The following is a 19173-nucleotide window of genomic DNA, read 5'->3' as shown; positions in this document are numbered from 1 at the left end:
TGAGATATCCCCTGGCGCCCACTGGCATAGGTCAGATTCCAGGAGACACACTCGAGAGAGAGGCTTTGTGCAGGACATTTACAGGGGAGTGTTTTCATGGGTAAGAGAGCAGGATCCAGCATGTGAGTTCAAAGGCCTCAGCCCACAGGGAGGACCCGGGCTGGAATGGCCTTCAGAGGTGTCCCCAATTGAGGCAAAGGGGGCCATGTCTTTGTGTCCCTGTACCGAGCAGCCATTCAGTGCAGACTGCCCCCAGGTGAGAGGCAGGTTCCTGGGCCGAGGGACATGCCCAGGGAGAGGCTGGGCTGTCTTGGTGCTGGGGGAACAAGTCCCTACTCTGAAGCGGGGTCTGTGTGGCACACCTCAGCATCCATGACAGTTAGGCTGCTGTGAAAGGAACAAGACAGTGGAATTGACATACAGTATTGTCGAGTGAGAAAAACAAGACAGAAAAAACAAAACCTTCCAATGTATCGTGTCCCTCTGTGTACATACGTATTGTATTAACACAGACAACATTCCAAGGCAGCCATCTGACTCACCGCAAGGCCACCTCCTGGCATGTCTGCAGGCTGGGGCCTGGATGTCTTTTCATCACTTTTGGTTTACTCCCTGGTTCTAATGGTGTGCATCCTTCGGTAGCATCCTAAGAAAAGGTATATGGGAGGTCAATTCTGGGGAGTTCCACATATCCCAAAATACCTTTATTCCATCTTCTCATTTCATTGATAGTTTGTCTGGATCCAAAAATTCCAGAGTGAAAACCATTTCTGTTCTGAATTTTGAAGGCATTGTTCCAATTGTCTTTTGGCTTCCAATGTGACCATGAGCAGTCTGAAGCCATTCTTATTCCCCATTATTTGAGTGTAACCTGGTTTTTACATTGCCCTTTGGAAGCTTGGGAGATAGTCTCTTTGTCACTAGCATTTGAAAATTTCTCCACAATGTGCCTGCCCATAGATCTGTCACCCTTTCAAAATGAATATCATATTCTTCATGTGCAAATTTTCTTGAAAATTTTGTTAATGATTTCTTCTCTTCCATTTTCCCTGTCCTTTCTTTATTAATTCTCCTAGTAGTTTGATATTGAACTTCTTGGACTGGCCCCCTAATTTTCTTATACTTTCCTATCCTCTATCTATGATTTTTGCTTTTCCTTCAGGAAGATTTTCTCAACTTTCTATTCTAAGCTGTTTAGTGTTATTACTACTATTGTATTTATCATTCTCAAGAGCTCTTATTTGTTTGCTTATTTTTTTCTGCTTTATAAATAGCATCCTGTCCTTATTTCATGGATTTGGGTTTGTTTTATCTTTCCTCCTTTCCCACTGTCTCTCTCTCTCTCTCTCAGGTTTTATTCTCCATATATAATCTGTTTCACTCAAGTTGCCTTTTCTCCGTGTGTTCTGATCACTGTCATTCATGTCGGAGGCTTTCTTCAAATGTCTTGTTAATTGATTGCTCATGTTTATGGTAAAAGACCAAAAGCTGCTTGGAGGAGTCAAGCACATGGTGGGTTGTAGACACTGAATTTCACTGCAGGGCAGGTTTCTCAGCCTTGGCACTACTGACATGTCAAACTGGACAAGTCTTTGTTGGGGTGCAGGTGGGGGTATTCCTATGCAATGTAGGATGTTTAGCAGCATCCATAGATACCAGTGGCACACAAATACACACACACACTCCAGTCGGTGTCTCCAGACATCTCCAAATGTCCCCTAGTGAGCAAAATCACCCCAGTTAAGCACCACTGCTGTGGAGCGATCTGGCTTGGCCAGTCATTAGGAAATCCCAGATGTCAGGATCTTCAGGTCTTTCCCTTGGAATGTCCCTCCCTCCCTCTCTCCCTTCCCCCCTCCCTCCCTTCCTTCTCTCGTTCCTTCCTCTTTCAGTATAGATTCTCTTTCTTTTAAAACCAGCCAAAGCTAGTTCTCCACTCTCTCCACTGTCATTAGAGTCAGTCATCTGAGATGCTGGGCCTCCCCCTAGCGGAGTACGGGTCACTCCCAGGGCATGCATTACGATATAATCTGTTCTGGCTCAGATTCTGATCCTGGGGTGATGATAGCTGCAGAGAGGAAAGCCAGAGACAAACCCTTTAAGCATCTTGGCTGAGAGCAGCCAGATGGACTGCAAACCCAAGCATGGGCACTTGCACTGAGGACTGCTCAAGAAATTGGGAAGTGAGTCCCTTATTTCTCATTTTAAAATGTTAAAGCGTTGAATCTATTGGAGGTTTTCCCTCAGTCATAAGCATTGGAAAGGGAAGAACAAAGGGGGCTGTTTTCCTTCCCCCTCAATTCCAATGGACACCCCAGTTTTCCGACCCCATAACTGGCTGACCAACACCACTGAGCCATTTATACCCAGAGCAAATAAAAGCTGCATCTACTCAACACATCAAATCTAAATGAAGCCTAGAAAATATTGGTGTCCCAAATGTTTCCCTTAATGGAACTATGGCAAAAAAATCATTCATCAATGTCTTGTCACTTCCCTCCTGTAGGACAAGATTAGAGCCCACAGGGTGCAGTGGCAATGCAGTCTTGGGCAATGTATTAGTTAGTTCAGGCTGCTGTAACAAAATACTACAGACAGGGTGGCTTAAACAACAGAAATTAATTTTCTCACAGTTCTGGAGGCTGGAAGGCCAAGATCAAGGTGTCAGCAGGGTTGGTTCTGCTGAGGCCTCTCTCCTTGGCTTGCAGATGGCTGTCTTCTTGCTGTGTCCTCACAGAACCTCTCCCCTGGGTGCACACACCCTGGAAACACCCTCTCTGTGTGTCCAAATTTCCTCTTCTGGTAAGGACACCAGTCGGATTGGATTAGGACCCCACCCTAAAGGACTCATTTTAACTTAATCACCTCTTTAAAGACCTTACCTTCAAATATAGCCACAGTCTGAGGTCCCGTGAGGTGCTGGGTGTTGACCCTTCTGCATGTGAATTTGGGAGGGACACGGTACAGCCCATAGCAGGCAGGCTGTTCAAGTCCTCCGACAGTGGCGCCTTCTCAGGGGTATTGGGACAACTGGAGATGGCACTGGTGCTGGGTATGTGTGCCCCGAGCCACTCCTCACTCTCCCTCACGTGGCGTTGTGCTGCAGGGGGGTAGGTCCTCCCAGGGACTGGGCTCCCCAGGCGTACAAGTCACTGGCTTCCTGCCGGGCTCGGCCGATGGGAGGTGCCTCCCTGCCTCACGTGGCAGCTCCCCAGCATCTGGGTCTCCATGGTTCTGACTCCCATTGACCAAGACTCCTTGTGGTCCCTTGAGCTTCTGTGTCACCACCTGCTCCCTCTGCCCCCCAGTCCAGCAGGACCATGGCCCCACCAGGTGCTAATCCCTAGGTTGCCCCAATCCCCGTGCTTGGCTTTTTTACCACCTGGGACCCCAATCCCTGCATTTGGGCCCCCCGACCCTGCTGTGGATACTCTGAGTGGTTTCTTGGTTAACCCTGACTGCTACAGAGACCCACTGTTCCTGAAAGGATGTGAGGCTGGCACCCTGGCTGCAATGGTTAGAGACACAGCAGCCCCTCAGTCAATGGTGGGCTCCACTAGGACTTGAGGAGCCGCCGTTCACTGTTATTTCATTCATTAGTCAAATATATTCCAATTAATTAAATAAACATTGTGTTGAGCCCCTTCTGAGTTCTAAGCACTGAGGATAACAAGATGTTTTCAATCCAGTATTGAGCACGTACTATGTGTTTATGGACATATCAGTTTGACATCTGTTTTAAGGCAAGAACACTCTAGCTCAGGACCTTGGACCTGCTCATGTGTGTAATCAATGCTTCTACAACCTGCAATCAATGCAATTTCACAAGTTTGTGCCCCAATCTGCATTAACACAAAGCTTCAACCAGTCCCTCTAGGTGGCAAACCCTGGAGGTCCCATGGGGCACCCCGGGAGCCATCTCTGCCAGATGCTTGGCTGGGGAATGCAGGGCTCCTCCTTCACCTCCTCTTGCCACCAGTGGCCTTGCATCTCCCTCACTTCCTAGCTCCTGGCTTCACGCACTGCTTCTAACTACTGCTCTGGCCCCTCAGTCTGGGTGACCCACCCACCCAGCTGCTCTCTGAAATACCAGTGGGTGCAGCTTCCACCTGGACTTCCCCTCCCGCCGGGACCAGTGGCCCTGACTCCTCAGCTGACTTCCAGGACTATCCACCTGTGCAGCAGCCCTGTTGCTCCTGCACCCCATGACCCGTGGGGGAATGGGGGGGTGCCAAGTGCCAGAACCTCAGTCCAAGGATCCTGGCTGGAGTGTCCGGGAAGGCAGGCCTGGGGAGGCAAAAGGGGTCTCTTTGGCACAACCCTGTCTCCTTTCATCCCTGCACCAGCTGTCCTGGTCCCAGTCCCTACCAAGCTGCCAACCTCCTGGCCAAGCATGGGCCTGCTGCAAATGGCCAGGTATTTGCCTATTACCCAGGGCCCTTCAGAGAACAAGGGACCACGGCAAATGACGTCTCTGAACAGTAGGATCTCAGGCACCTGCAGGGCAATCCCAGAGCAGCACTGTCCAGTAGAGATATAAGGTGAACTACAGATGTAAGTTTACATTTTCTAGTAGCCACATTAAAAAAAAGTTAAAACAAGTAGAATTAATCTTAATAATATTTCCTGTAACCTAATATATCTAAAATGTCAATTTAGCATGTAAATAGTATACCAAGTATAAATGAGATATTTTATATTCTTTCTTTTGTACTAAATCTCTTAAAACCAATGTGCAGTTGGTACTTATAGCATCTCAATTTCAAGGGCTCACGTTCCAAGGGCTCAATGGCCCGTATGGTGAGTAGCTACCTTGTTGGGCTATTCAGCTCTAGACAGGGGTGGCTGTCCCCACAGCCCTCACATCTCACCATGTGGTCAACATCCTACCTCACCTCCTTACAGGACTTGCCTAACATGTAGAGCCTTTTAAAAATATGCTGCTGTAAACTCTTCTTCCACTCCACCTTTATTAAAATTGTGATAAAATACATATAAGATATATCATCTTACCATTTTTAATTTCCAGTTCCATGGGATTAAGTACATTCACACTGTTGTGCAACCATCACCGCTATCCATTTTAAGAACTTTTTCATCTTCCAAAACTGAGACTCTGTACCCCCTAAACACTAAGACCTCACTCTTCCTTCTCCCCAACCTCCTTTCTCTCTCAATGGTTTGGATGACTCCAGGTACCTCGTACAAGTGGAATCATACAGTATTTGTCCTTTATGATGGGTTTATTTCATGTAGCATAACATCTTCGAGGTTCATCCATGTTGTAGCATGTGGCAGAACTTCCTTTTTAAGGCTGAATGATATTTCACTGTGTGAACATACCACATTTTGTTTCTCCATTCACCTGTTGAGTACACTTTGGTTGCTTCCACCTCTTGGCTATTGTGAATAACATCGCTATGAACATGAGTGTGCAATATATCTCTTTGAGACCCCACTTTCCATTTTGGGGGGTATATACCCAGAAACGGGGTTGCTGGATCATACCGTAATTCCATGTTTAATTTTTTGAGGAACCCCAGCTCCCACTTTTTAACTCAGGCTCACTGAAGCATAATTTACATACAGTAAAATTCACCCTTTTGGAGTGTACCATTTGGTGAATTTTGACCACTACCACAATTGAGATTAGACCATTTCCATCAGTCCAGAAAGTTTCCTGAGTCCATTTGCAGACAAGCCCTGACTCTCTGTCTGCACTCTGGCCTCAGCCTCTGACAACCACTGATCTGATCTGATTTCTGTGCCTATAGTCTTGCAAATTCCAGAATGTCATATGAAAGGAAGTCATACCATACATAGCTTTTGGCATCTAGTTTCTTTCCCTTAGCATGATGCTTTTGAGATTCACTCATGTTGCTGCACATGTCAGTAGTTCCTTGTTACTCCTGAGTAGGATTCTATCGTGTGAGTGTGCCACAATGCACTTATCTGCTCACCAGTTGATGTAGGCGATTATGAATAAAGCATCTATAAACATTCTTGTACTCATCTTTTTGTGAACTTATGTTTTCATTTCTCTTGGGTAAATGCCCAGGAGAGAAATTGCTGGTATGCTTGGTTTTATTAAAAAAAACTCCCACAACTTTTAAATGTTATTTCAATGGAGCTTTGATGTCTTTAGGTTTGAAAACTTGAGAATTTGAACCCCACCCAGATTCCTCGATTTTCAAGTACAGTTGTCCCTGGGATATCAGAATCTGCAGATGCTAAAGTCCCTGACACACAATGGTCTAGCATTTGCATATGATCTGTATACATCTTCCCATACACTTTAAATCCTGTCTAGATTACTTATAATACCTAATACAATGTAAATGGTATAGAAAGGGTTGTTATACTGTATGGTTTAGGGAACAATGATAAGAAAAAAGTCTGTACAGACACAACCATCATGGGCCTAACTACATTTTCAATCCACAGTTGGTTGAGGCAACAGACACAGAACTCACAGATACAGAGCGCTGACTGTACTTGGAAGAATGCCCCTTGCCCCCATCTTGGGGACTTGAGTCCCTGAAGACCCACCTGCTTATTTCCCTGGGAAGGACCGAAATACCCCACACAATGTGTTTAGTAAATAAATAACAGACACTTAAAGGAGGAAAAGATTTTCTTATTAAGTAGCTTACATAGCCTTAGAGAAGGCCATAGAAATTTGTAGCACAGTGTTAGCAAAGTGAAATAAACAGTTTCAATCTAGGAGAAAATGCAGCAATTCTAGAAATATTTTCCTACTTACTTTGCCATTGTTAATCACTCTGAGTGCTAAAAACATAATTAAAGAGAAAAACAGGGTTATACAGATACACAGCACACAAAAGCTAGATCATGCACTTCTAAAAGAGAAGGTACATCTTTACTAGTCCAATAAGCTACCACCAAGAAAAGTTCAGAAAAATAAAAGGAGAAAGAAAAGCTAGCATGCCAAAGAAATCTTGGGTAAATCTGTCTGGCATCTCCAGCCCCATTGGGTCTAAAATAAAATGTCCTCAAAAGGAAAGAAAAACGTTTCAGAACTTTAGTGTGGAGAAACAAGGAAGAGTAGAAGTACTCGGCAGGTTGGGGAATGCATCCCTCTTCATGAGCCCAGGGTTCAGACCTGAAGGTACTTCCACCTGCCTTCCATCTCTGGCTGAATGGGGGAGTCCTCTGCTGCTACAACAGGCCTCCCTCTCCTGCCCACCTGGCGGGAGTCAGGAAGGGCAGGGAGGGCAGCAAGGGCCCCCACCCTGTGGAGCAAAGCATATCTCCAAGAATGGAGGAGGGCATGATGAGGCATGTCTGACCTTCCTTCTCATGGCCAACTCAGCTTTAGGGTATTTCTGGGGTCCCCTTGGCCAAGAGGGGGTCCATTCAGTCAGGGGGATTAACATTTTATTTTAGTTCACAGTAATAGGCAGCACTGCTTGTCCCCAGCACTCAGTTGGAACTAAATGCTTGTTAGCCAAAATTGGGTTAGGTTTCCCTCCTTCCCCCAGGCCTCTGAATAAATTTTGTCCTACCCTTAGCCTAAGCCAGCATACAGCCTTTCCCGAGAGGTAGAATATTCTCTGATCTACTATGCGATCCAACACTCTTTCATCCCCACTCACACCACATTCTTTCTAGCTTTGTTTACGCCTTTCTAGAAAAGAAAAACTCTTTCTAACTCTTGAGATGGTCTCAGAGCCCACAGAGTATTCTCCCCAGTGCAACAGTCCCTCCTCCCCACCTTGCAATAACCCTTTGGAATAAAGTTTGTGTCTACTAAATCTGGATTTGCTTTTTATTGGACATGCTGAATGAATGAAACAACCATAACTGAACGTCTCCCCTATTGAGCCAATATAAAATGAGCACTACTCGGTGCCAGCACTGAGCTAGGCACCGAAGTTGAATGGTGAATGACCGATGATAACCAGGGGCAAGAGGAGTTTGGCAATAAAACAAGTAAATTACCTAGGAAGGACTATAAAGAAATCATGTTCTGACAGAGCACAGAGGGAGCATCCATGTATAGGGGGTGGATGGAGAGGCCTCAGTGAGAAAGTGACTTATCTGAGGCCTAAGGGTAGATTTTATTCTAAGTGGAATGGAAAACCATAGAAAGGGTTTCTGAGATCTTGTTTTAATCTGTTTGTTGTTTAATTTCATTGCTAGTGTGCTTTAACTTTCCCCCCTGTTGACCATTTGAATTCTCCCGTTAATTATCTGCTCATGTGCTCTACTCATTGATCTACAGAGGTTTTAGCATCTTTCTTACTCATTTGATGAGGTTTCTCTCTCAATTAAGTATCTTAATCCTTTGTCGTGTTACATTTATTTTCCCAGATTATCTGCTTTTTAATTTTGGATTCCCCTTTTAAGTAGAAGTTTTAAACGTTTGCACCTTAGTGCGTGAGAATTCTTCCATCGCTTTTATTCAATTTTTTTAATTGAATCACTTCTCAAATCATTTAAAAATCATTTTTATCATTTTATATCACTTTTCAGTCATTTTAAATATCAGTTTTATCATTTATCAAATGTCCACCACTGGATATCTGATAAACATTACTTACCTTTTTTTTGGTCCGTGTCGTCGGGATCAATATTTTACTAAAATTCGTGGATTTTTCTTGCTTATGGGGGGCGAGGCAGGGCAAACTCCCGCTCAGGCCCGGCCCTCAAAGGCTCGGGACGCCAGACCCCGCAGAAAGACCCCCTCGCCCACGTGGGCCCAGCCAGAGGGGCCCTTTCTCCGCGGGAGGTCTCGGGCCACCCACTCCACTGGAAACCAGTCCCCGAGCTACAGGGCATTACACACAGGCGAGGTCAAAGGCCTCTTCTACCGGTGAGAAAGCTGAGGCTCAGCAGAAAGCTGGGAACTTGGGGAGGGAGGAGTTAAAGTGTTTTACAGCCCGGAGCAGACGCAAAAACCGCAGCCAGGGCCAAGTCCAGGAGCTGAGCCCCGCCCCACCCGAAGCCCCGCCCCCAGCCCCGCCCCGGGCCCGGCTGGCTCCCCGCTGAACTCTCAGCACCGCTTGGCTCGTTTCAGTGCCCGCCCACCACTGATTTCATTGGCTGTCTCGCAGGCCCCGCCCCCGGAGGGCCTGCTGATTTTCGTAGCCAATCGGCAGGCGCGGCTGCGGTGGGTCGCGGCGGAGCCTGGGTGCTGAGGTACCGGGGCTTGGAGGAGGGAGCTGCGGTCCTGGCTGGGGGCTCATGGCGGCGCGGGGGCCTGGCCTCACTCCTCGGATCGGGGGCGGGACGCCACTCCCCGGTCTTCTAAAAGACCCTCCTGCAGCGGGAGGGGCCGTGACCGCGCCTGTCGAGGGTTGGCCCCAGGTTGCAGGGGTTGGAGCTCAGGGATCGGAGGTCGTGCCTTCGTGGAAGGTTGGGACTCCGCCCGTGTGAGCCTAGGGGCGGGCCGCTCCCCGTCTGTATGTCAGCTCCTGCCGAGGCACCGCGTCCTTTCACGGAAGGGGCTCCGAGGGAAACCGGCCCGAGAGCGGCTGGGGCCCCTTGCAGGACCGGAGCTCGGACGCGAAAGCCGGGCCCCGACCTCGGGCTGCCGCCGAGGTCCAGCAGGTGACCCTCAGCCACCCGGGAAGACCCGGCCGCCTCCCTCCTCCTCCGGGCGGACCCGGCTCAGAGGTGTGGGTGTCGGGGCGGTGGCCCCCGAGGGCCTGGGCAGGGCGGGGTGGGGTTCGCGCTGGGGCCACGCACGGGCTGTCACGAAATGGGCCGCTCCCCAGTGGTTGTCAGTCCTCGTGTTTGAGATTTCATTTCTGGAATCTCATCCGGACAAACTGGAGAGGGGAAAAGTGTATTGTGGCTTTGGCACTTGGCTCAAGATGAAAATAAAAACCAGACATGGGGCTGTAATGACTGCAAAGTGACCTGTGAGGAAACTGGACGAATTTCTCAGTTTGACAGGCATTTCTCCCCTAACTTGCCCCACATGTTATATAAGTCAAGCTGTGTCAAAATAAGAGCATTTTAGTCTCATAGTTCTTCAAAGTGTCGTTAGTACTGACCTTCTTAGTGAAGATACTTTGGAACACATAAGTATTGAATAAGAATTTCTTGTACAAAGGTTCTGAGTTTAACTTTCTTGGTGCAAGAAAGCTGGGAACAGTCCTTACCTTTCATTACAAGGATCCCAGCCATTTGTTTACTGCTCTGAGGCCAAAAATAGAACTTGTACATAGGTGGATTTGGGAGAGACACAGCTATGGATGAGGAGTAAGGGGAGAAGAAGGGGGATTCTTTTGTTTTCTGCACAAACAATATGCAACTAGAAAAAAAAAACAAAGTGTTTTATCTCCTTCCATCTTAGCCAGCATGAGCACATTCTTTATTGTACTGATGGTATTTGTTGAGTATTTGCAATGATTAGGGAAAAGAATAATCTCTAACAAGAAGACACTTCTCTTTAATGAGGCCATAAAAGGATAACTGTGCCTTATGTGTAATTAACTCTGGGGTTTGGTTTTCATTTAAGAAAATGAGGCAGAAGGAAGTGTTAACCAAGACCTTCCAAGGCCCAGCTGTTGTCTGCAGGACTCCGACCAGCCATGTTTACGTGTTTAAGAATGGCAGTGGGGACTCGGGGGACTCCTCTGAGGAAGAGTCACACCGTGTGGTTCTGCGACCCCGGGGCAAGGAACTCCAGAAGAGCGGTGCCCACCACCCTCAGCAGCCAGGAGCAGGCGATGTGGTGCTGCTGCAGCGGGAGCTGGCCCAGGAGGACACCCTCAACAAGCTGGCTCTGCAGTATGGCTGCAAAGTAAGACACCCTCTGGTGCTCTGCAGGGTGGGGGCCCTTGCTGCCCTCCCTGTCCTTCCTGACTCCCGCCAGGTGGGCAGGAGAGGGAGGCCTGTTGTAGCAGCAGAGGACTCCCCCATTCAGCCAGAGATGGAAGGCAGGTGGAAGTACCTTTGGGTCTGAACCCTGGGCTCATGAAGAGTGACACATTCCCCTCCCTGCCAAGTACTTCTACTCTTCCTTGTTTCTCCACACTAATGTTCTGAATCCTTTCTCTTTTCTTTTGAGCACATTTTATTTTAGACCCAGTGGGGCTGGAGATGCCAGACAGATTTACCCAAGATTTCTTTGGCATGCTAGCTTTTCTTTCTCCTTTTATTTTTCTGAACTTTTCTTGGTGGTAGCTTATTGGACTAGTAAAGATGTACCTTCTCTTTTAGAAGTGCATGATCTAGCTTTTGTGTGCTGTGTATCTGTATAACCCTGTTTTTCTCTTTAATTATGTTTTTAGCACTCAGAGTGATTAACAATGGCCAAGTAAGTAGGAAAGTATTTCTAGAATTGCTGCATTTTCCCCTAGATTGAAACAATTTATTTCATTTTGCTAATGCTGTGCTAGAAATTTCTATGGCCTTCTCTAAGACTATATAAGCTACTTAATAAAAAAAAATCTTTTCCTCCTTAAAGTATCTGTTTTTTATCTAACAAGGTCCAAATAGCTAAGCACGTTGTATGAGGTATTGCAGTCTTTCCCAGGGAAATAAACAAGTGGTCTCTGACGACTCATAGTGGTCTTTAAATTATATTGACATTTATATTTGATTCTTATAATCAGCCTCTTTGTGATACCATATGGTTTATAGAACATTGGCTGAAAACAATCCTTTCCTAGAAAGACCTGAGTGGATGGAGTCGTCTTCATGGGATGATGATGTCTAATAAATCCATAAAGAATTATATAAATTTGAAGTAAATAAATGTGCTCTAAGTTTATTAGGGACAAAGAAAGATCTCAAGCATCTCATGCACTAGTTTCAGGACACAATAAATTAAAAATGTCCCCTACCACAATTCAATTAAATGATAAAAGCAGTTGCTAAACAGTTAAAATAATGGAAATGATTGATTTGAGTGAGGCTCTATTTAAAGGTTTATTGGCTGTGTTTATTTTCTAGTGTAAGTGGACTTCTGAGTTAAAACTTTAGAGTCCATCTCTGATATTTCCAGGTTTTCAAACATTAGCCTGAGAGAGGGTTTACCTTGGACTTACATTTCCCCCACTTCTTAAATCTTCATGTTTGATTATAGGAGGAGTTTGTCATAAACTTTGTTACTCGATAAGACTCACAGCGGTGTTCGTTTCTTCTGATTTTGGAATAGAAGATCTCAGTGCATAGCTTCCAACTTGAGCCTTGATTCCCTGTATGTTTCTAATGATAAAAAAGTGTCGTGAAATCTTCAAAGTGAATTAACTGTAGATCACCTTTATTTAAAAAATAAGTTTACATGTCCCACAGTACTTCTGGGAAAGAAAATGCTGAGAGCACATCTCTCAAAACGTTATTACAGGTAAAGTAGCTTCCGAATGTGTCTGCAGAGCTGGCTGAGGCTTTGCGTTTGGCACGTGCTAGGTCTGGCCGCTACTTAGTTTGGTTCTGGTAGGAGAGGGAAGCCAGGCAGATGGGGGCACTATTGCCTCAAAAGTTAAAAGAAGTAGAGAGGACTACAGCATTCATTTTAGTGCTATGATTGTGTCTCACCTAAAAGCATTTTGTTGCAGTCACACTTTAAACAGTTAAAAATAAATATGTTTTCCAAAACTGATCTTAAATTGTTCAAACCTGTGAATCTGTTGGAAAATTTAATTATTAACTACATATCAAGGCTGTGTAGAAGCCAAAAAACAAAGTTATTCAGCCTAAACTAATTCTGTGTGTAGGTGCAGTTTTCCAGTCTTCGTCAGATTCGTAAGTGAAGTAGGCTTGGATCATCACCCAGAAAGGTTAAGAGCCACTTTTGGATATTAGTTTTAAGGAGCTTCACATATTTTATAATGTTTGTCTTCCTGGCTTTCCTAGGTTGCAGATATCAAGAAAGTCAACAACTTCATCAGAGAACAGGACTTGTACGCTTTGAAATCTATTAAGATTCCAGTGAAAAACCACGGGATCCTAACAGAGACCCACAAAGAACTAAAGCCCCTCCCGATCCCATCTTCAGAGACCACAGTGACCGTGGAACTGCCAGATCCAGACAGGGCAGCTGCAGGCCCTGATGCCGGCCCCAGCCAGCTGACGGATTTCTTTAAGGGAATTGACCAGAATATTGAGCGTGCGGTGCAGTCAGAAATCTTTATGCGAGAAAGCTGCTGCGTGGAGACCTCCAATCAGCCGCTGCTCCCAGCCCCTCCAAAGACACAGACAAATGGTGCAGACTTTGGAATTCAGTGGTGGAATGCGGTTTTTATCATGCTTCTAATTGGGGTCGTTTTGCCAGTCTTTTATTTAATTTATTTTAAAATGCAAGCTACTAGTGAGACCCCTAATAGCTTGAACACAACTGTCATCCCCAATGGCTCCATGGCAGTGGGTCCAGTTCCAGCACAAGCCCCCAGATTAGTGATTCCAGTGCCAACTGTCACCTCTTCAGATGGCCAGTTCAGTCCCACCACGCATGCGGGGGACTAAGCTGCTGTTTTTCAAGAATCAGCTGGCTTTAGCAGCTTGTTGTGATCAGCTGTCACAAGCCGTATCCTAGGGTTGCTGCATTTCATTTCCCGGGACAGAGGACGCCACCAGAGTGTTCTCAATCACACTGGCCCTGGAAAGTGGCCTCGCCTAATCCAAGGCCGCAGGATCCAAATCACCGGTGCCTCACACGCCTGTAACCAAAGGGATGCAGCAACAGAGCCATTTACGTGTAACACGTGGCCATTTCTTGAAGACATTTAGTGGACTGGCTGAGAGCGACTCCGCAGCAGCACTGTGTGGGCCTCCAAGTTGGGCGTGCTTGGAGGGAGGGGAACGGCCCTGGCCAAGGGACCTGCCGTGCGGGAGGCCCTAGGGTGGGCCCGCGTTGCCTGCTCTTGTGGTTTCCTACCTGCTATGGCAGGGGCGGGAGGGCGGGAGAAAGTGTTGTGCTCTGTGTCCCTGGTAAAGGTGCTGTGGAATAGTCTTGGAGTGTCACCCTATTTTAGAGAGTGACAAATTACAGTTGTAACAAGCCCTCCTTCATATTTGCCTCATCAGCCTTTTTGAGGCAATGCCATTTCTAGAATTGAAAAGGCCCCAAATCCAAACTGCTATACTGTTGAATAAATAGCATTCTATTCCTTGTACTTCAGAGCTACCGGTACTTAGTGTGACACACAGCCGTGTCTTAAACTGAACACCCGGAGCCACGGCCCAGGTCCACGTGAGGAGCCTTCCCACACCGTGGCTACCTGCAGTGCTCCAGGTCACCATTCCTGGAACGAGCTCCTGCTGGCCAGTGTCTGGAGAGAAGGGTGAGCACCTGTCACCAAGCTCTACCATGTGTGCGTCTGAGGCCAAGCCGAGGTCAGGCTCGCATTGCCGAGAGCATAGCCCCTGTGTGCACCTGAAACAGGTGTTGTTCCTGCTGCTTCCCTGACGCCATTCTTAGGGACTCTAGAGCTGGAGCACAAGACTGTGGCCTGGAGGTGACTCCTGCTGTGAAAGGCCCACAGAGGCATGACAGTTTCTCTCTGGGAAAGGCTGGGCTGCAGCCCTAGGAGCAAAAACAGTCCTATAACCCGTGGCACTCACCGGATACCACATAGTGCTCGAAGAGCTTTATGTTCTAACTCATTTTGTCCTCACTACCCCCTTACTAGGTAGGCGCTTTTATCTCCATGTTACAGATGGGAAAACTGAGCTGCCTAAGATCACACAGCTGGTAAATGGGGGTGACGGGTGTCCAGCCCAGGCTGACAGGCGCCAGGGCCCTTGCTGCCCTGCCACCTGCCTTACCATCCACTGTGGGCCTGGGGGAGGCGCTGACAGCATGCTCCAGGCTCAGGGAACATGGGGCTGCTTGGGCCTCTCTGGCTGCACTGGGCTGGCTGTGGCCTCCCAAAGCAGGGCTTGAGAGGAGCAGCAGAGAGGAGAATTAAGAAAATTTCTACTGGTTCACCTGAGGCATTGGCCTTGCAGTGATAAGACCCATTGCCTGAATCCCAAGGAGAACTGTAGAATCGGCATTTACCTGCCCATTTCCTTGGTGGTGCAAAATCAACTGGATTTGGCTCTTGAGCCAGTGACCCAGGCTCCTTGACTATGAGAAATAAAGAGGCTGTCAGGAGAGGAGCCTTCCTGACAGCCTCTTCCCTCCCAGTGCTTCCCACCTTGGGACAGGGTTTCTCCAAGCTTATTTCCGCAGAGGAGGGATGACTGGCTTCACCAGGCTGAGCAGGGGCACAGGGCTGGGGACAGTGTGGACAGCATCCAGTTTGGCCTGTGCTCCAAGAGCCAGATGGATACAGTGGAGCTACTGCAAGGTGACGCCAGCCTCCCTGCCTCCTGCACGGCCAGTCAGGCCCCACTACCCCTGGAAGGACCACGGTAGTGGCAAAGTGCAGCTCCCATCTGCGACCTGTACCCTTTCCCATTCCTGCACAGAGTTGCAGAGGGACTGCCACAACAATGCCAGTGTGTGTGGGTTTGGGGGTGGGGGGGATGGCAGAGTCTTTATCACAACCCAGGTGAGGCTTTTGCCAGATCTGTGAAAAACACTGGATTTTTAAAAAGATCACCGTTTCACTACCCTGAATAAGGAACACATGCTACTTTTCCTCCACTCATCCTCCCATAAACCTTCCAGAACACCAGTTATACCAAGAGGTGATGCAATAACATGACATGGCCCCTACCCTCAAGGTGCTTGTAACCTAGTGGGGTAAGAACTAAGCAAGAGTGGAGATGGGGCACGACATGCTGGGCCCCAGGAGAGGGAAATTGATGACAAGTGGGTGATGAAGCAAGAAAGGCTTTCTAGAGGAGGTGACATCTCCTTAGTTGACACCTGAAAGAAGGGCGGGATTTAGTAATATGGCAGTGGATGGTTCTCTTCAAAGAATTCTCTTCAGTGTGAGCAAAGGCCTAGAGGCTGAAAACCGTGGAGATCATGGAGACCAGGGAACTATGAGTAGCCTAGTGGCCTGGCATGAAGGAGGTGTAAATGGAATTGTGGGAAAATGTTGCAGTAATAGTTTGAGGCCAGGTTCTGGGCAACCTGAATTCCGCATTTAAGTGATTTGGACATTTTATCTGGTGGACAATGGGAATCTATTGAAAGTATTTGAGGGCCAGGTGCGGTGGCTCACACCTGTAATCCCAGCACTCTGGGAGGCTGAGGTGGGAGGATTGCTTGAGCTCAGGAGTTCAGGACCAGCCTGAGCAAGAGCAAGACCCTGTCTCTACTAAAAATAGAAAAATTAGCTGGGTATAATGGCACATGCCTGTAGTCCCAAGTAGTCGAGAGGCTGAGGCAAGAGGATTGCTTGAGCCCAAGAGTTTGAGATTGCAGTGAACTACAATGACGCCACTGCACTGTAGCCTGGGCGACAGAGTGAGACTCTGTCGCCAAAAAAAAAAGAAATATCTAAAGAATGGAAAAACAAACACCACATGTACCCACTATTAGATTGGAACTAACTAATGAGCACACATGTGCACAGAGGGAAGTAAAAGTCACTGGAAATCAAGCAGGGGGAAGGGAGGAGGAGGGGATGGGTGAAAACCTACCTAATGGGCACAATGAATACTATTTGGGGATGGGCACACTTATAGCCATGACTCAAGTATTACAAAAGTGATTCATGTAACCAAAAACATTTGTACCCCCATAATATTTTTAAATTTTTAAAAACAGTGAGGAAGGCAACATACTAGGGAATTGTAGTTGTATTTCTAGGTGGTGGTGAGAGCCATTTAAAATTTGTGGTCTTGGGGAATAAAAATAAAAAGTCCAGAATTAGACCCAAATACATAAGGAAACTTAGTATATGACAAACATGGCATCTCAAATCAATGGGATAAAGATGAACTTTTTAATAAATGGTACTGGGACAACTAGAGAGCCTTTTATAAATACTTAAAATTAGATCCACACATAAGAATAAACTGCAAATGGATCAGTGATCTAAAAGTAAAAGATAAAACCATACAAGAAAAGATGCGTGAATTCCTCTCTAACTTTGGTGTAGAGAAAAGATTTCTAAATATAACTCAAAATCCACAGGCAAGAAAAGATTGATAAATTTGACTCCATAAAAATAATAAAATTTTTCATGATAAAAGCACCACAAAGTCAGAAGACAACTAACAAGCTGGGAGGAGATAGTCATAGCACATAGACTTTAGGGCTAATACCCCTAATGTAAAGATAACTCTTAAAAGCTGAGGGATGAAGACCAAAAACCCAATAGCTAAATGGGGAAAAGACATGAACAGAAATTCACACACATGAAAGAGATTAAAATGGCCTTCAAACATATGAAAAAATGTTCAAATTCACTAATAAAGGCAAATTAAAACACTGAGATGTAACTTCTCATGTATCAGACTGAAAAAAATAAAAACTATGAGAGTACAGTCTAGTGGCAGGGATGTGGGAAAGCAAGTATTCTCATACATTGCTGAGCAAATGCAGACTGATGAAAGTCCTCTGGGGCAAATTTGGCAATACCTTACAAAACTACACATGAACTTAGTAATCCCACTTTTAGGAATCTACCCAGAAGATAAATTCCTAACAATACTAAAATACATATGCATAAAGTTATTCACTGATGATTGCAAAATGTTGGAAACAACCTAAACGCCTATTCATGGTTTAGTAAACTATGGTACATCAATATCATGGAGTACTATAAAAAAGAATGATGACAGTTTCTCTGAATGGATCACTCTACAGAGTAATTTCCAGCTAATTCTATTAAGTGAAAAAAACAAAGTTGCTGATTTGTGCAAAAGAAATACAGAAAGGATTAAACTAGACACTAAAGGGATTTGTTATCTATATGGGACTAGTGGGAGTGGTGGAGGATGGGGATGTAATAGCAGTGAAGACAGTGACATTTCTCTCAGAGTCTTTTTGTACAGCTCTTGGAAACACAGTAACATTGCAGATACCATTCATATACCCCTCAACATAAACAATTAAAGCCAACTAGGATGGGGGAAGGGTACCCAAAATGGAATAAAAACATGAGCAGATGAACCTGACTGCACTACAAATGAATAAGATAACCAGAGTGAAGCAGATTGGGAACTAAAAGTAACCTTGGAAAACAATGTCTGAACTGGGTAATGTAAGGCCAAAGGCAACAACAAAAAGCTACATAAACACTCTAAGCTAGTCAGTAAATGTGTGTTCCTCACACAGATGGGCAAATTCTGAAACTACTTTATGTGTACACTGTAACTGGATGACTAAGTAAAAAGATTGTGGCTAAGGAGAGCTGGGTTTCTTATCACAGGAGAAAAAAGTTACAAATAAGGAAAGGCTAAAATGAACCCTGTGGTATTGAATTGGAATCTGAAGCATTAGTATAAACTTACAGCTTTTTATTTATTTTTGTTTTATTTCAGCATATTACAGGGGTACAAATGTTTAGGTTACACATATTGCCTTTGCCCCACCTGAGTCAGAGCTTCTAGTGTGACCATCCCCCAGACAATGCGCACCACACCCATTAGGTGCGAACATACCCATCCCCACCTCCACCCTCCCATCTGCCCAACACCCAATGAATGTTACTACTATATGTGCACTTAAGCGTTGATCAGTTAATATTAACTTGATGGTGAGTAGATGTGGTGCTTGTTTTTCATTCTTGGGATACTTCACTTAGTAGAATGGCTCCAGCTCTATCCAGGATAATACAAGATCACCATTGTTTTTTGTGGCTGAGTAGTACTCCATGGTATACTTACACTACATTTTGTTAATCCACTCATGTATTGATGGGCTCTTGGATTGTTTCCACATCTTTGCAATTGTGAATTGTGCTACCATAAACATTCAAGTGCAGATGTCTTTTTTTATAGAATGTCTTTTTTTCCTTCGGGTAGATGCCCAGTAATGGGATTGCTGGATCAAATGGTAGTTCTACCCGTAGCTCTTTGATGTATTCACATATTACTTTCCACAGAGGTTGTACTAGTTACCAGTCCCACCAGCAGGGTATGAGTGTTCCTATCTCTCTGCATCCACGCCAACATTTATTGTTTTGGGACTTTTTGATAAAGGCCATTCTCACTGGAGTTAAGTGATGTCTCATTGTAGTTTTTTTTTTTTTTGAGACAGAGTCTCACTTTGTTGCCCGGGCTAGAGTGAGTGCCGTGTGTCAGCCTAGCTCACAACAACCTCAAACTCCTGGGCTTAAGCGATCCTACTGC

General features: G+C 45.9%; 1 protein-coding gene and 1 long non-coding RNA gene across 6 annotated transcripts in view; one reads left to right on the top strand and one right to left on the bottom strand.

Moving 5' to 3' along the window:
• LOC123644958 overlaps positions 1 to 8930 on the bottom strand; it is a 53999-nt gene extending 45069 nt beyond the window's left edge. For both annotated transcript variants that reach the window (XR_006737330.1, XR_006737329.1), the window contains exon 1: positions 8565 to 8930. This is a non-coding gene — a long non-coding RNA (uncharacterized LOC123644958). The remainder of the gene's footprint in view (positions 1 to 8564) is intronic.
• Positions 8931 to 9129: 199 nt separating this feature from the next.
• On the top strand, positions 9130 to 14117 carry LYSMD4 (LysM domain containing 4). Of its 4 annotated transcripts, XM_045560437.1 has the most exons (4): positions 10581 to 10774; positions 11042 to 11106; positions 11268 to 11290; positions 12832 to 14117. In XM_045560437.1, the coding sequence occupies exons 1-4, from the start codon at positions 10581 to 10583 to the stop codon at positions 13438 to 13440; spliced, it is 891 nt and encodes a 296-aa protein (XP_045416393.1). In that variant the 3' UTR covers positions 13441 to 14117. The 4 variants fall into 4 exon arrangements, with proteins under 4 accessions (XP_045416391.1, XP_045416390.1, XP_045416392.1 ...); XM_045560435.1 differs by lacking the exons at positions 11042 to 11106; positions 11268 to 11290 and adding an exon at positions 9130 to 9162 and having other exon boundaries at positions 10490 to 10774; positions 12832 to 14116; XM_045560434.1 differs by lacking the exons at positions 11042 to 11106; positions 11268 to 11290 and adding an exon at positions 9172 to 9573 and having other exon boundaries at positions 10490 to 10774; positions 12832 to 14116.
• Positions 14118 to 19173: the final 5056 nt, after the last annotated feature.

The sequence above is a fragment of the Lemur catta genome, chromosome 9, assembly GCF_020740605.2.
Source record: "Lemur catta isolate mLemCat1 chromosome 9, mLemCat1.pri, whole genome shotgun sequence".
NCBI lineage: Eukaryota > Metazoa > Chordata > Mammalia > Primates > Lemuridae > Lemur > Lemur catta.
Note: the sequence above shows the minus strand (reverse complement) of the source record. Positions and strands in the feature narration are given on the sequence as shown.